At 41.8% G+C, this 16,760-nt stretch overlaps 1 protein-coding gene across 2 annotated transcripts in view; it reads left to right on the forward strand.

Annotated features, from left to right (window-relative positions):
• nfatc3a (nuclear factor of activated T cells 3a) overlaps positions 1-16,760 on the forward strand; it is a 68,925-nt gene that overhangs the window by 29,068 nt on the left and 23,097 nt on the right. For both annotated transcript variants that reach the window (XM_037746459.1, XM_037746451.1), the window contains exons 4-6: positions 14,208-14,407; positions 14,889-15,061; positions 15,533-15,673. In XM_037746459.1, coding sequence (XP_037602387.1) covers positions 14,208-14,407; positions 14,889-15,061; positions 15,533-15,673 — 514 coding nt within the window. The remainder of the gene's footprint in view (positions 1-14,207; positions 14,408-14,888; positions 15,062-15,532; positions 15,674-16,760) is intronic.

A 16,760-nucleotide genomic window follows, 5' to 3' on the forward strand; every position in this document is an offset into this window, starting at 1 on the left:
TGAACTTATTTGCTGAATTTAGCAACGGCGGTTTTCCAGTTTGAAGGGATTGCCTTCTGCATGGGAGTGAAATGTATTCTATCCTGACAGTTTATACAGGGAGACATCCTTCATACTTATAATACAGATAGCAATATGTGAATGATAAAATTAACTTCTTCTGCCTCCTCAGAAGTTGCAGCACCCTCCTGTAATCTACCGATAGCTGTTGCTAAGACTAATGCTACATCATTGGACTTTAGAGAAGTCATTGTTCAGCCTTATATCCGGCCATGGTCAATGAGCATTGCATTTAGGGTTTCATTTTACATATTTGCATGGGTGGATTGTCACATGGATCCTCTCCCACAGCAAGACTGTCAGTCAACCTGTTGAGGCAGGAAGACAAGCAGGCAGCCAAGAGAGCCACCACTATAGCCCAGTCAGCTGCTTTGTCATTTGATAGCACCTGCCAGAGACTAGGTGAGCCGACGTACATAGAGCTATGGCTGCTTTTCTCTCCGAGCGAGAGAGAGACAGAGAAAGATAGAGAGAGAGAGAGAGAGAGAGAGAGAGAGAGAGAGAGAGAGAGAGAGAGAGAGAGCAATTGCGGAAGATTTCAGTCCCATTAAAATTTTAAGAACACAGTGACAAGCTTCCTTTGTGCGTATGATTAGGATAGGGCCTTAGAGCTGGACCATGACCATTGTTGTTGTGGAACCCAACAATGGCTGACTCCAGACTGACAGTTCGGCTAGCTGTCCAATCAGCCCAGTAGGATTTGCCACGCGCAGTCAAATATCCTCTCACATCCTTTTCTTTGTCAAATTCTATAAAACTGAATAAGCATTTTGTCTAAAAAACTTAATGTAGTTAAATGCAACCTTCATCTTGCTGCCACTGTTGAGTTTTTTTTTGTTCATGACTTTAAATGCAGTATATTATTAGTCCCAAGTGCACCATGCATGACCCTATATAAAAATCTGTAAAAATAAAGGTTCTTGAAAATACTATTAATATCTAAATGCGATATATTCTATCTATAAAATTGTTTTTGTTATTATTGTTTGCGGGCAACATGTGTTGTCATTGCTTGGGACTACAGATGGGAAGTAGGTTTGTCCTTAGGCTAACTTAGTCACCACTCATTATGCGCAATATATACAAGATATAACAATTAAAAAAAACACAACAATCGAACAGCTGTGGACACAAAATTCCCTGAAACAACAAGGAAGCCCAAATTACTGCCATTTGTTGCTTTAGAAACAGCCTATGTCCTCATGCATTCAGTCATGCAGGCTCCCTCCAGGCCAATCATTAACCATTTCAACCTCAGTTAGACCAAGATGCTATCCTGCCATATGTGACGATGCATAATTTAGCCGTCAAATGTTTTCAACCGAGCGTTTGCCACGCTTGCCCTCATTCCTCATCCCCAGAGGGAATTGTTTGGTTATAGCAGTGCAGTCGGTTTTACTGTAGTGTGAGAACAGCAGACTCTTAATTTGTGTGCTCAAAACATTATTTTTAATGTTATTTGTTTTATGTTATTATGGTTATCAGTTCTTGTTGGGCTATATCTTCACCAGTAACAAACAGATGATAAGCCACAAGAAGAAGTTAAGTTTACTGCCACTCATGTACTTGTTTTAGATGAGCAAGGTTTATAAATCACTTTGTTCTGTTGATAAATTGTCATACAATAAATCTCCTATAAAATGATTTGGCCAGGTGCCTAGACCTGTACAGTATTGTAGTTACAAAAAGTGAAAGAAGTCAGTATTTTTTCTATAGACAATCTGTAGCGGTTTGCGCCCACTACCAGTGCTGAAAATGAAAATCACATATATTCTTGCTGGAACGCACTTTCTCGATCACATAGACAAACAGACGCGAGAGAAGCACACAAACAACATTTGCTTGTCATGAGCAGCGGTTTGCAGAGCCCTGTGAGAGAAAATGTGTGGGTGAACAAGTTTTATGAGGGAGGAAGGAGTGAGCAAGTGAGTTTGATTAGAAACTCGCTCACGTTTTTATTACGTGTTTGATTATAGAATATGTGATATTAAACTTTAGGAAATCTTTACATCATTCTGTATCCAGCTAATATACAGTACATATCACTCCACTCTTTTCAGTGTAGTGGTACTTAATCATTTTAATATCTCAACATTGATATAGTTAAGTCCAGCTGTAAATTGCTAACCCAGAAATTGCAAAAAATTACAGAAATGCTCCAGAATAATTTTAGGATACACTTCAACAACCCGCCTTTTATAGTGTAGTAGACACTAAAAAATACTGAGAATCAATATGAAATGAGCAGCTGGCTTGTGCTATGTGATAGTATCAGAACTTGTCCAGCAGGTCTAGCAGTCATTCTTTGTTTACTAAACACCCAGTCCTCTATTGTCGGTCTTCTTAGCCTTTTTTTGATGCACCGTGCAAAAAAAGTACCAAAGTTAAAGGTCATTTCTTCACCCTGTGATGTCATTACTGTTTTTACAGAAACACAAAAACCAGCACACACACATTGTGTGTTGTATTATTGTTTGAGGTTATCAGAAGATAACAATTTGAGATGCTAGATAGAAGGTCAGACCTGTGTTAAAAATTAAAGAAACACAAAAAAAGCAAAAACATGGGACATTACTGGATGGAATTTAGCCACTGTTTTGACCGAGTATGACGTAAGGGGGTCAGACCACTTGAAACCGTTAACAAGTTTGCACATATCATGTTTCCCAGTAGGTAGTGTAGGTGTGAATCAAGCTATTTCCTGGAGGCTGGGTGTAACTGGTGCCAACTCGTGTGGTTGCAGCTTCTCTACCACAGAATTTGAATACATAGATTGGATATTTTTGACTATATTTCCGATATGATAAACGTTAACAATTTTGGCGGGCAAAATTAAGAAAGAGCTTTTCTTTGTTATGATGGTAAACATTGGTATATAGTTAGAGGTCTAAAAAACAGATTAGTTGCTGATACTCCCGCAACTGCTCTTTTCTATAGACAGCAGGGCTTGGCGATAGTTCAATATGATAATTTATCGTCTTTCAATGGAATCATATTGTGTGTAAAATCATATATATCAAGATATCGTGATACACAATTACACCTTCTAAATTGATAATAACAAGCACGACTAACTCAAATTTCTCAGAAATTCTGATTAAATGAGAAAAATACTCTTTTCATTTGACAAGTGTTTAATTCACACAGGAGTATACAAAAATGGGCTTTACCATGTGGTTATTACATATAGACTATTTATTTATTGAATTAGCAGAAAACATGCTGTATCGTGATATATGTAAGGGATAATGTACAGCGAGCCGGTAGTTGTTGTGAAATAAACCTCGACAGGGCGATGCGGCAGGGTGGACCCCGACACAAAGGGGTTTATTTCACAACAATGACCCGCTAGCTGTACATTATCCCGTTTATTACACAGCTATTTACTTAAGAAATCAATAATATTACACAAAAATGATCCTCCAGAGTCTGACATCAGAACTGCGTCCATAGCAACGGTATGTTATACATAGCAACGGTCTGCTATAAAGAAATAACAGACCGTGGAGCCGTGATTGTCCAATTAGAATCGAGTATTCAACAAAGGTATGCAATAAATCGGTATAGATATAGAGATATGAAATGACCTATATCGGGATAGAAGATTTTGGCCCTAACTTCTACGACCTTTCATTCTCCTTGGGTCTTGACTGTGGTGGTGTGATGTCACCATATGATGGCATACATGCAGCTGCCATCTGGACATGGTGGTGACTTCCTTTTGTTGCCATGCTGTTGCCCAGATCAATGCACCACTGAGCTGCTGTGTCAACAGAAAAATTAGACCAAACGTCTGGTCTAGTTTACATATGTTAAACATCTAAAAATGTTTTTGTTGTTCAGTGATTGTGTATGAGGAAGAAGAGCGAGTTATTATGATGTCTTCTCCACGGTGTGTTACTCCTAAATTCTTCTGGCCTTGTATTTTTCATCAGGCCCGTTGAACAAAACACTATTTGTATCGGGCAGAAACAGGGCTGTGTCGGCTGTTTGATTTCTTCATCCGGCCTGTTTGAAGTTTGCAAAATAGGATTTCTTGGCACAGACATTTGTGTTTGGGAACTGTACAAATACAAATTTAGTAGCAATCTGTGTACAGTTGTCTGTGCGTCTTTACATTTCACAGGTGGTTAGGAAGCTTGAGGGCAGTTCTGTGGCATGTAACCAGGTTTCCTCTTGTGCTGAATGCCCTCCCCGTAAGAGCTCTGGTAGCTGCAATGCTCAACGTCTTTTTCACTAGTTTTCTCCGTTTTGGAAAGTTTACTTCATGGAGGGCTGCATGACTGTCAAAATCAACTCTGTGCACTTAACGTTGCATTGCATCTATTGCATGTCTGTCAAAGAAAGCAGCTGCTTGGGCTTGTGGGTCCTTCTTGGACCGCCTGCGGAGTCTTCCTGGATTTGATGGATCTCAATAGTTTTCTGTCAGGTAACCTTTGGTTGCAGTTTTGAGAGGTCTGTATACTGCAGCTCACACTCTCCTTTAGCAGGTCCTGGCTTACAGTAACATAATATGTACTGAACAAGACATTGGCAAACTCTTGCAGATGAGCCCAGGCTTTGTTTGCAAACTCAATGTAGTCTCTATCCTGCCATGTAGGCACCGATACCTGGTTTTCCCGTGTTCGGCCAACTATTAACTTTTATCGCTCAATCACCTTTAGCTGGGAGTCCCAACAGGTGTTTCACTGATCAGATTGTGGTCAAGCAAACTGTGAGGTTACTGGCTTTTGGTCTTCGTGCTCTGTTTGTGGCCACATTTTGAAATCTGATTTCTGTGAAATTCTGTAAAAAGTTGATTTTAACTGTAAAGAAACAAAATGAAATAGCTGGGCTATTAGCTTCAAAACAAGACAGGATTAACTGTAACTTGTTAAGTCTTCAACAGTTACAATTAGACACCCACACTCATAGTGCAAAAAAGCATAGTTAACTGGTAATAAGTGCATAATAAAGGACTTATTAACCTTAATAAGCATTGTTCTCGCTTTAATATGTGCATCGTTAACTCCTAATAAATGCATAATAAAGTATGTATTAGTCTTAATAAAGCAACAAAAATGGGTTAGTAAAGGTTTAACAATGATATAATAGGTAAGTTAGTTAAACTCAATAAATGTGTTTGTAATGCTATTATAAACAATTATAAGAAACTCATAAGGCTTTTATTAACATTCTTAAGCAATCTGTCTACTTTTACTAAGTTTCTTAGTAAGTGCTTATAAATGTCTCATAATCTAACAATAAATGTTTTTATATTTCTATTATTAACACTTAAATAGTCTTATGAACACATATTAATGTTAATAAGCATCTTATAAGGACTTATAAGGGTCTTATTACCTATTAACTAACTCTTGTTATGCCTTGATATGAAGCGCTACCCTGTCTCTCATATACACACACACACACACACACACACACACACATGCACAAAATGAAGAGTTTCCCTATACTTGAAAACAAACACCTATTAGAAATACAACAGTGCATTATGATATTATTCACTTGATTTGTTATCGAAATAACGAGGGATTCACCCAGAAACTGCATTTTACTCAGGTTCTGTTGACAGGGTTGTAGATTTGTATGCAACGGTTGGTTTCAAAATGAACCCTTTCTGGGAGAAGGAAATGATCCAGACAGTTTCTTTTAGCGTCAGTTTGCGCATCATCTGCTAGCTTCAGTATCAAGGCAGTTAGTTACTCATGCCTCTCTCTCTCACTGTGGCTCGCATCCACATTTCTCAGGGAGAATGGTCGTGTGAAGTTTTCAGCGCGTCTCTGTAGAATTTAATGGCTCGGTTGAGGAGCAGTTTTAGGTCAGTGATTACTAACTTGTGGTTTTGGGCCCCAGACACAGGATGTAGGAGCTGTTAAGAAGTGCAGCCACAGAAAATAAGCAGCAAATGAGCCCCTGAGGAGATCCTATTGTAGAGCTCAAGTCAGAATGATGTAGATTTAGTTTAATTTGTTTATTATTATACTCCTGAGCTAGTACTTTGTGTGTGTGTCTATCCGACCACTTGTATCATTTGTGACTTTGAAAGCATTAGTGTATAGTGTGTGGTGCATTATATTAATTAGTAGACATGCCTTTGAATTCTGTCACAGCAACTTGTGCTCTGACATGAGACTGCAGTGTGTTGGGAGTTTGACTAATACCAATAAGAAAGACGTGAGGCTGTTGATCAGTGATCATAAAGCCTCTGCTGGTAATGGTCATAGCAGTCCACTCATTTTCTGTCTGTATGTACGGTAGCCAGACAAACAAAAGGCCACAAAGCGTGACTGTGTTTGCATTGAGTTGTTTTGACAGCCATGATTCATAGCTCGGGGTTCTGTGAGGAATGCTGTGTATTTCTATGCAAAGAGTGACACCCGGGCTAATGATATTGTTACTGTTGTCCGCAGGGTAGCTCTGTTGAAGCCCACCAGTCAATGATGTGTGTGGGGCTTTAATCTGTTTTCATCACGTGTAAAGCACAACAAAATAGGAAACCTGTAACAGAAATCCTTCCCCTCCTAATCCACTGGTTGCCAGAGAGATCATTGAACTGATGGTCACAAGACATTATTTACCAAATAAAAATGCATTTGAACAATGTTCCACTATACAATATACAAGCATTTATGCAATATACATTCTGCAGACTTGAAAACAACCATGCGGTGTTAATAATAATCTGCAAATAGAGGATATTTAGAAAAGATCCTCACGGTTCTCAATTTGTTGTTCCAATACAATTGACCACCTGACCCTTTTGAAATAATTGTACATTGCAGGCCGGCTACGTCAGCGCCTGGCTGACTAGCTGTTTTAGCCATTCCTCTTGGGGCTAGCTGCAGACCATAATCGGTACACCTGTTGCTAGGAGACATATAAGTCCAAAGCCTCTCTGGCTTGCTGAGGTATCCTTGTGCGTATTTAAACAGCTTAATTGAGTGCTGCAGCACCCACACAAATATAAGGAGCCCCTCTGGTATTACCTGCTGCTGCGCATCGAGGCAGGCAGACACAACAGAAAAAAAGGCTGCCAGATACAGTAGAGAAACAGTCGCACTCACACTTACAGTACACAACAACACTACACAGGACTGTTGGAAAGAAATATTATGTCCATCTCTAAACCTGTTGCAACAGTTAATAAATCGAATTGAAGCCAGGGTTGGTAACAAGTATTTGAAAGAGAATATGACAGAAGCCGTCCAACGCATTATATACTTATATTTCCACTGGCGTGGTGGATGCATTAAATGATTTTGATCCCAGTGCTTTGAATGCATGGCCGTAACCCCCTATCTGTCTCTGTCATTCACTCTCACATTTTCAGTGTGTTTAACCCCTTCCCTTATTCTATCCCTCTACTTGCCCTCTATAAGCTTTTGCCCTGACAAGTCTCTCTCACTCTCTCTCACTCTGCTGACTCTCTCATTAGACTGGCAGCCATAATGGGGAGACACGCACAGACAACAATGCAGAGCCATGCAGTTTGCGCTGTGTGAACTGGCTGGAGCGAGTGCTGCTTTGCCCCAGGGCTGTATTTGATATAAACATGTTGGAAGCTTGGCTCTCATTTGTTGTAATCAAGCTTAGCGCACAGCGAGAAAACAGCCACTGAGAGGGGAAGAGAGAGACAAGAGAGGTGTGTGTGAGAGAAAGAGTGAGAGTGGGGGAGGATAGAAATGGGAATAAGAGGAATTGAGCTTGGACCAGTCTAGCAAGGCCATATACAGCCCTCATGCAGTATACAGTAAACGCTCCTGTGTGTGTGCGTGTGTGTGTGTGTGTGTGTGTGTGTGTGTGTGTGTGTGTGTGTCTGTGTGTGTGTAAGGCTGTGTGTGTGGCTGCGCATAAGCGTGCGCATGTATTGACCTTGTTTAAACAAACAGTCAACCGGCCCCCTGGCTCTCTCTGCCCTCCCCAGTGTGCTCGGCAAACAGCAAGCCTGTGTGAGCTGCGCTGCGTGAGTGTGTGTGTGTGTGTGTGTGTGTGCCCATAGATCCCAGGTCATGGTGCCACAGTAGGGAAACCACTGCCAGATAAAATGGGCCCACTCATGACCTTGACGACCATTGCTCCTGTTTTTACATCTGTTGCACACACATGCTAGCCAGACGCACACTCTCAAACACACACACACACACACACACACACACACGTCACAAACATCACAAACCTAAAGTTAATGTGCTTGAAATCCACACATTCTAACACACACACCATCTTCGACACAAGCTTCAGGGCTGTAGTTTACATCAACGTGATCGTACGTAGCTTCTCGCTCACACACACACACACACACACTCCTGCATACACACAGAGAGTCTCACCATGGCAACAGTAGAGCAACACAGGGAAACAACTTGGCAGAGTCAGGCGCTCGCTGTGAGGAAGTGTCGAGTTACGGCAGAGGGCTGGAGCCGAGGTAGGTGAGAGGCGAGGACAGGGACGGAGAGGAGAGAGTGACAAAGGGAAAAGAAGTGAAAAGAGAAAGGGAAGTCAGGACAGGAGACGGTGGGAGAAGGAGTGAAGAGGAAAGATGAAGAAAATAAAAAGCAGAGAGGCGAGGATAAGATGAGATAAAGAGAAACAGAAAATGAATGGGAGGAGCGATGCTTGCAGGTAGTTGTTGCTGAAACACAGGGTGAAGAGCAGGTGATGTGCCTCTTAGCTTTGCCCATGTAAATACCCCAATTATCAAAAGTCTTAATGAGCCCAGCTCTCAATACTGCTGTCAGTTTGTATTTTTAACAAGTTAAAAGTTGGTGTGTGTGAGTGCAATATGCATGGGTGCCTGTTTATGTGTGTATGCAACGATGGGAGATGTTTTCCCCCTCAGCTTGCTCGTCTTATTACTGGATCAGAGGAACAGATGAAGGCCAAAAATAGGTGGGGACTTTATTTAGTGGGAGCTGAGTATGTAACTGTATCCAGTGGTTTTATTTTAGGGGAGGGGGTTCATCCTAAATTCAATCCACAGTCAGAAGCGGCAGCCGTAAGTTAGTTACGGGGACATGTGACCGGCTTTAATGTCAGCGTGGTTTAATATAAGAACTGATCTGTATCAGGCCTCAGTTACTTGTTGACTGACCAGCTGGGCTGCACTCTGGACAGGCAGAAAGGTGAGGAGTTAAAAGTGCAGAGACCACCCTCCTGCGGTATTTCACACTCAAGCATAGATTTAGAGGGGTGGCGGAGGGGGTGACTCAGGAATGTGAAACGAGTCAAGGGTGTGTGTGTGTGTCGTGTGCATTTCAGTTGCCGAGAAGCCTCCTCCGCCAGGACCATGGCACCGTCCATGTGTGCTTGTTTACATGTCCCGCTGTTTGCAGGTGGTGCTTTACCCATTTTCTGAACTGAAGGTGCAAATAGGCCCCTGAAGTGACGGCTATTTGAGGAGCTCATGGCATAATTTGCACTCAGCATTTGTTACACAGGATGTGAAATGTAGTGTTCAGGCTCGAAAGCTAATTGCATTGATTTGATCAAATAAAATCAATGAATATCGTACCATAATACGACATATTTCTTTTTTCCTGCTCCGCTTCCAGCCGCTATGTATCAGCACCATGTGCCCTTGTTGCTAAAGTAAATGTTATTCTCTGAACCAGCCCCGCATTGTGAGGCTTACATGCGCTTAGTTATTGTTGACTGAATCAGTGTTGTTACTTTTCACAGTTTACGTTTGTAAGCCGCTGTGTTTCATCCAATTACCTAAACGAATCAAACTGAACAGAATCGAGGGAACACCAAACAGAAAACAATTGTGTTTTTAGTAGCAGTTGTGACTGAATTGGCCCGGCTGTGTGGTATGTTTCTGTTTGGCCGGCACTGTTGATTCACTGGGACTGCTGAAGTGAGCTCTTTCTTTCTGGCCCTCTAATCAGGTTTTGCTGGTTGATTATTTGATTTGGAAAGAACTCCTTTGGCCTGCTAAGTGTATGTTTGTCAACACTCTGGCTCCACACCAAATCCCTCATGTGCAGAGACGGAGAAATAGAGAAACAGAGGACAGAGAGAGAGAGAGGCAGGGAGGAAGAGGGTAAATGGGTGGAAAGGAAAAACTGAGGGACCTTTTTGTTTCGTGGTGACAGTTTGTGGTGTTGGGTAGGACTGGAAAAAATATCTTAGACAACTTCTACTTTATTTAACACAATGTTACACACAAACATGTTTAACCTCAACAATTTCAGATGCTCGAATAGAAATCTTAGGTCTCACATTGGCACCGGTGTTCAAAAAATACCTCTCTACTTTTAACTTAAAGGGCTGATTTGTTTCTAATTTTTATTCCCTATTTTTCTGTGCTTTTTGTAGTGAAGTGTTTTCAGTTTTTTTACATCCGTCTTTCCTCTCTCACAGATACATTCCTCCAGACACTGTTAACTCATTTTATGCTGTCTGGAACACACATGGTGCTGCGAATAAACATGCGCTGATTTATTGACACACACACACACATGCAGCGTGCACTAAAGGCATGCACACTTACACATGCGCACACGTGCGAGCACTGTTGGTCTGTGCTCACTTCCACAGTGTGCAGACATGACCATAAAACAAGCAACACAACCCACAAGACTGTTGATTCCTGTGACTCTGTGTTTCTTTGAATCCAGAATAATGGTGTCATTTATAGTCGTGGATCCATTCAGACCGGGGCGCATAATTACCTGTTAGCTTGTTACTAGCTACGATTTGTACTTTCATGTGGCCCTTAAGATCTAAAGTGGTTTTCAAAGATGAACCCATTACTGGTTAATTTACGGGCCTCATGCTGTTCCTCGGTGCAACTTCCTTCCGAATACATTTCATGTGCCACATACAGAAGTTTTGATTTCAGTTTGACAAGTGGGGAATTATCTCACTCTGTGCCGTAGGTGTCAGTTCAAGTTTAGAAGTTTGATTTTAGAAATGCATGCTGTCTTTGTGAGTTTGTATGTAGTTTAGTGTGAGGAGGAAGCTGCTTTCTCTGGTCATCATCCCTGTGGTTAGTGTCACAGAGATTTCATTCAGCCTCCCACAGCACCCTCTGCACCGTAAGTGACGCAGACACACACACAAAAACAACGTGAATTACGGATCTGTTTAGTCATTCACTCTGATTCAGACATGCCTCCATCACCGCACAGATAAAATACATACAGGATGTGCTGGAGGTGTATCAACATACGTTGGGGCGTGGAGTTTTTGCTTCAAAACAAAGCCTGGGGGATTGGAAATAAAATTTTAAAAGCATAAAAAAACTCAACAGTTGGCAAAGTAATCATTGATTTATTGGTACCAATAAACAAACCATTCCCTATGCAATTATATATAACTGCCTCTTCCCCATGAAAATACAACAATGCTTTCCACAGATGTTTGGTGAAGTAGAAGTTGGAGAGATATTTTGAAAGTCAAGATATTCAAATCTCCACTCAGCTAACAGTCTTACCCTGTCTAGGGCTGTGTATTGGCAAGGATCTGGTGATACGACTTTATGACTTTATCATGATACAGGGGTTACGAATCAATATATTGCAAAACCGTAAGCAAGGCGATATATTGCGATTTTCAAAGTCTAATTTTACGAAAACTGTCATAGTATAAAGAACACACCACCGTATGTAAAAAATCTGAGTAAAATAAGTTGACTTTTTTGAACAATCAGCACAGTGGGATCTGCATTTGCATTTATCACAGTAAGTCAAATCAGTTTCATTTGTATAGCCCAAAATCACAAATTTGCCTCAGGGTGCTTTACGATCTGCACAGGATACGACACCCTCTGACCTTTACAGTGCGACCCTCTCTCTCTCTCTCTGATTGACTGAATTGACTTGACATTTATCACAGTGAGTCCCTGTAACATCCAACATCATAGCACTACTTTGAGAGGGTACTTACACTGAGAGGGCGCATCTCTTTGCAAATGATAAAATATCCATCATTGCATGTAAACTATTAGTTAAAAATCAATACAGTGTTTTTGAGAATTGATACGGTATCACAAATCATAATATGTATGTAAATAATATGTAAATAAATCCCTTGGCTAGGCTCATATTGTAAAGATGTGCTTCTTCTCAGTAGGTAGATAGATGAACATCAAGTGTTATGGGGAGCTGAACCAGGCAGCTGATTGACAGCTCACTCTGAAGCTGCATTAGTTAAGCCAGCCTGGACCTGCACTTCTCAGCCCAGACTTGTGTACATGTATAGCCTGAGACACTGGGATAACCACACTGGAGAGGAATTTGTCCTTGCTACTTGGTAATGCATGCTAATCAATCTTCTTCTATCTATCCGTTGAGCTCTTAACTAAATTTGTGTAAAGTAGTAACTAAAAATCCTTTTTTGTCTACTTGCCAGAAATAGATTTTCCCTTGTATTTTTTTGTATTCAACCCTCTCTTGGGAACCAGCGGGTCTTTATTGAGCTCAGAAGCTTAACCCTCTTAAGATACTGTACAAGGTTTTTATTCGGCCAAGAACAGTGAAGCATTATTCAGATTCAAGCACTGCCGCCCTGCCTGCCGAGTATCTGCCTCTGGAGGCTCGTCCTCTCACACAACCCGCTGTAATCACACAGCATATTTCAGTTTTTCCACAGCTAAGTTCAACGTAGGTGCCCCCATACCTTAACTTCTTTCACAGCGGGGGACCGTCTCGAGCGTAGGAAATGAGAGAGAAAGAGAGGGAGATGCAAAAACGAGCACAGGCTACCAGTAAATCCAATGACAACCATTCCACATTTGATTCCAGCACACCTTTTACCAATGTTGGAAATAATCCTGCTTCAAACCAGGAGAGTTAAATAATTGGCTTCGGGGAAAGTCAATATTTTGAAACCAAGCACACATGTCTTTGGTAGTGCCGGCTCACTGTTTTTTTTCTCAGGTACATTATGTTTCCAGGGCCTGATTGTGACCAATTTAATCCTTTTTATTTTAGCTGGTTTTGGAACAGCACATGACAAATCCCAAGCTACACCCACTTTCTCTCCTTCCACCCACCAGTACTTTTTGTACCAAACATTGACACAGCGGTGTGTGACGCAAACCTGCTGGGAGGAAAGGGTCAGTAGCCAGCTGTGGTGGTGGTTGAGGCTTGGCAGTTCCTTTGGTTGAAACGCCAATGAATGGTCTTGTTCTTTTCTGTTAAACTCAATGGGCTGCCCTCCATCTGAGCTGGAGGTGAGGGTAGCACGGAGGGAGTGTGTATGTGCACAAGGGGGGGGATGCCATTTTGCTGTCACGCAGTCTGCCAAGTACAACATTACAACAGTGGTGGGATTGTGTGGCCTGTGTGTTCTGTCCCTCTGAGGAGGACGAAAGATCCTGCTCACCTTTCCATCTTCCCCTTGTCTGTAACTGACATGCAACACTTTTCCTCCATTCAACATCTCACCTGTCTGAGCAGAGAGTCCAGGGTGCCAGCACTCAGCGACTAATGGAGAGGGCAGCTGCTAGTCGCGGTGCCTCATGCCAACCAGGTTGGCTCGCATGAACAACTGGATTTGAAAAGGCTGTTGACATTTTTACTGGCATATTTTTTTCCCCTTTTACGCCACAGTGTAACCATTAAAAGGCTTTTTATACGCACAAGACCTCACAGAATGAGCTGAAGACCGTATGAATGATGCTTTTGTATAATTCAACATCCAATTTTTTTGTTTATTGATGTGATGATTTAGTACACCAGCTTGTTTGTTCCTCTCATAATCTCTTAAAGCCGACTCAGTTCTCTTAGTTTTCTTTTTTGTGGTAGCCACTGTAGATGCAGTACAATTTTTAATTGGTCTTGGAATGATTGACCAAACCGGGTTTCAAGTTCTGTGGTGAGGTTTTTGGAGGTAACAGTGTCCTGCACAGAATCCTGTGAAGGGGCCGGCGTGCAAGGGGGAAAAATTATAAGTCTATTAGTTGAAAGCACCAGTGTCAAACTGTTTAGAGGCCAAAAGCGCCAGATGAATCTCCAGTGGCCCTGCCAGAAATATCGCAACACCCTCGACCTGACATTTAGATTCCCTCCAAAAAAGGTGGCCTTCTGAAGGCCAGTGGAAACGAAGAGAGTATTTCTTTGTTCACACCTCTCATCTGGACGCCGACAACTCACATCTGTTTTCATTCTGTTTTTCTATCTCTCTCTGTTGTGTCTCAGCTCATTGGCTACAGTGAGAAGCCCATCAACCTGCAGATGTTCATCGGAACAGCAGACGACCGTTACTTGAGGCCGCACGCCTTCTACCAGGTGCACCGGATCACCGGGAAAACCGTCGCCACAGCCAGCCAAGAAATTGTAGTCACCAGCACCAAAGTTCTCGAAATTCCTCTCCTGCCTGAAAACAACATGACGGCCGGGTAGGTGTCTGGAGCACTCCGGGGTTACATTACACAGTTATGAGCTTACCACCGTGAAGGAAAAATAACCACGTTTATGATCATATAGGGTCGTAACATCATCCAAAGGAGATTTAATAGATTCTCTTAATTTAAACCGGAGAGTCTTGCGCAGAGGGAAAATCTTTCTCATGGAGCAGAAAAGCAAACTTTATTCAGATATTTATGATTCTGCATCACCCGAATTATTATATTTATATAAGGTCTGGTTTTATTTACATTGGAATTCATAGGAAGGGATTTGGTAGGGATTTCCTCATTTACAGACGTAATAAATCACATTCACAGACATTTTTATTTTGTGAATTCAACACTTAATTTGCCTCACATTGCCACTCCCCTGCTGGGTTTGTGGTTGGTTTTATCACTCCCAGGCCTTTGCTACTTAGCCATGTCTTAGTGATTGCCGTATGGAGCCAACTATTTTCCCTCTACCTTGCAGTATCGACTGCGCTGGCATCCTTAAGCTGCGGAACTCGGACATCGAGCTGCGGAAGGGGGAGACGGATATAGGGAGAAAGAACACGCGGGTCCGCGTGGTGTTCCGCGTGCACATCCCTCAACCCAATGGGAAGGTGCTGTCGCTGCAGGCCGCCTCGATTCCTGTGGAGTGCTGTGAGTGTCAACTTCCCAGCCAGAGTCTCGTGCACACACAAACATGTTCATTCAGAAATCCACGCACAGACAAACACACACACAAACGTTTCGACACACTTCTTTATTAGCAAGCTTGCAGTCTGGCAATTTGAGATGTTGATTTAATCTACTGTTTGCTCTCATTGAAAGTCACTTTAGATAAGAATGTCTGATAAATGTTAAAAATGTAAATGTTCTGTCTGTGCCATTACCACAGCTCTACAATAAATACTATCTTTTGTGTTGAGGCTGTCAGAGAGCTAATCTCTGGTCATTTAGAGGCCATATTTTTTGACAATTTTCTATGACGTTATAAGGTGCTCCTGTTAGTTTGTCTGCTTATATTATAGTACATTCACTCTATGAAAATAGACTGCAGCTTGAATGAACACCGCTCAGCAAATGATCATTTTCTCCTTTTCTCCTCAACCCCTGCTGCGTCTCTCCCAGCCCAGCGTTCGGCTCAGGAGCTGCCCCAGGTGGAGAAATCCAGCCTGACCAGCTGTCTGGTTAGCGGGGGAGAAGAAATGGTCATCACCGGCTCCAACTTCTTCCCAGAGTCCAAGGTCATCTTCCTGGAGAAAGGCCCTGGTACGTGTTATGTCTGCACAGCAGCTTACCCTTGAACCACCTCTGCAGAAACAGCTTGTGCCAATTAAGTGTGTAAAAAATCATGTTTCATGGTTGTCTGACAGATTTTATCAGAGAGGCCACCATGAATAAAACAAGACACGTGTCATTTATGTGGTCCGTTGGACAATCATATTCTTCGGTTGTACACTTGAGGTTGGAATCAGAAATTGTGTAGCTCTGCAGAAGGTTATGAAGTTTTTATAATAGTCATGGCTGATACTCGTCTGCGGGGATGTGAACAAGACATGTATCATTATCTTAGCCTCAACAAGTCCTCTACAGTGTTCCCACAGGGCATTTTGTCTAACGCAGAACAGATTTATGTCTGATAGTAATACTGTCCATCAAGCAGGCATGAGGCAACTCACCGTACGTCCTGATACAGCCTTTACATTGCAGTATATTCACAATATTCTCATGACAATATTAACACAAAATATTGCATAATCTCTTGTCCGCATTTAGATTAACTTCAGGGCTGTTAATCAATTACAATATTTAATCGGGATTAGTCGCAAATTAATCGCACATTTTTTATCTGTTCAAAATGTACCTTAAAGGGAGATTTATCAAGTATTTAATACTCTTATCAAACATGGGAGTGGGCAAATATGCTTGCTTTATGCAAATCTATGTATATATTTATTATTGGAAATCAATTAACAACACAAAACAATGACAAATATTGTCCAGAAACCCTCACAGGTACTGCATTTAGCATAAAAATATCATCAAATCATAACATGGCCAACTCAAGTCCAACAGGCAACAACAGCTGTCAGTGTGTCAGTGTGCTGACTTGACTATGACTTGCCCCAAACTGCATGTGATTATAATAAAGTGGGCATGTCTGTAAAAGGGAGACTCATAGGTACCCATATAACCCATTTTCATTCACATATCTTGAGGTCAGAGGTCAAGGGACCATTTTGAAAATGGCCATGCCAGTTTTTCCTTGCCAAAATTAGCGCAAGTTTGGGGTGTTACTTAGTCTCCTTGGCGACAAGCTATTATGGCGTGGTACCAATGGATTTCGTAGGTTTTC

The sequence above is a fragment of the Sebastes umbrosus genome, chromosome 2, assembly GCF_015220745.1.
Source record: "Sebastes umbrosus isolate fSebUmb1 chromosome 2, fSebUmb1.pri, whole genome shotgun sequence".
Classification (NCBI taxonomy): Eukaryota; Metazoa; Chordata; class Actinopteri; order Perciformes; family Sebastidae; genus Sebastes; species Sebastes umbrosus.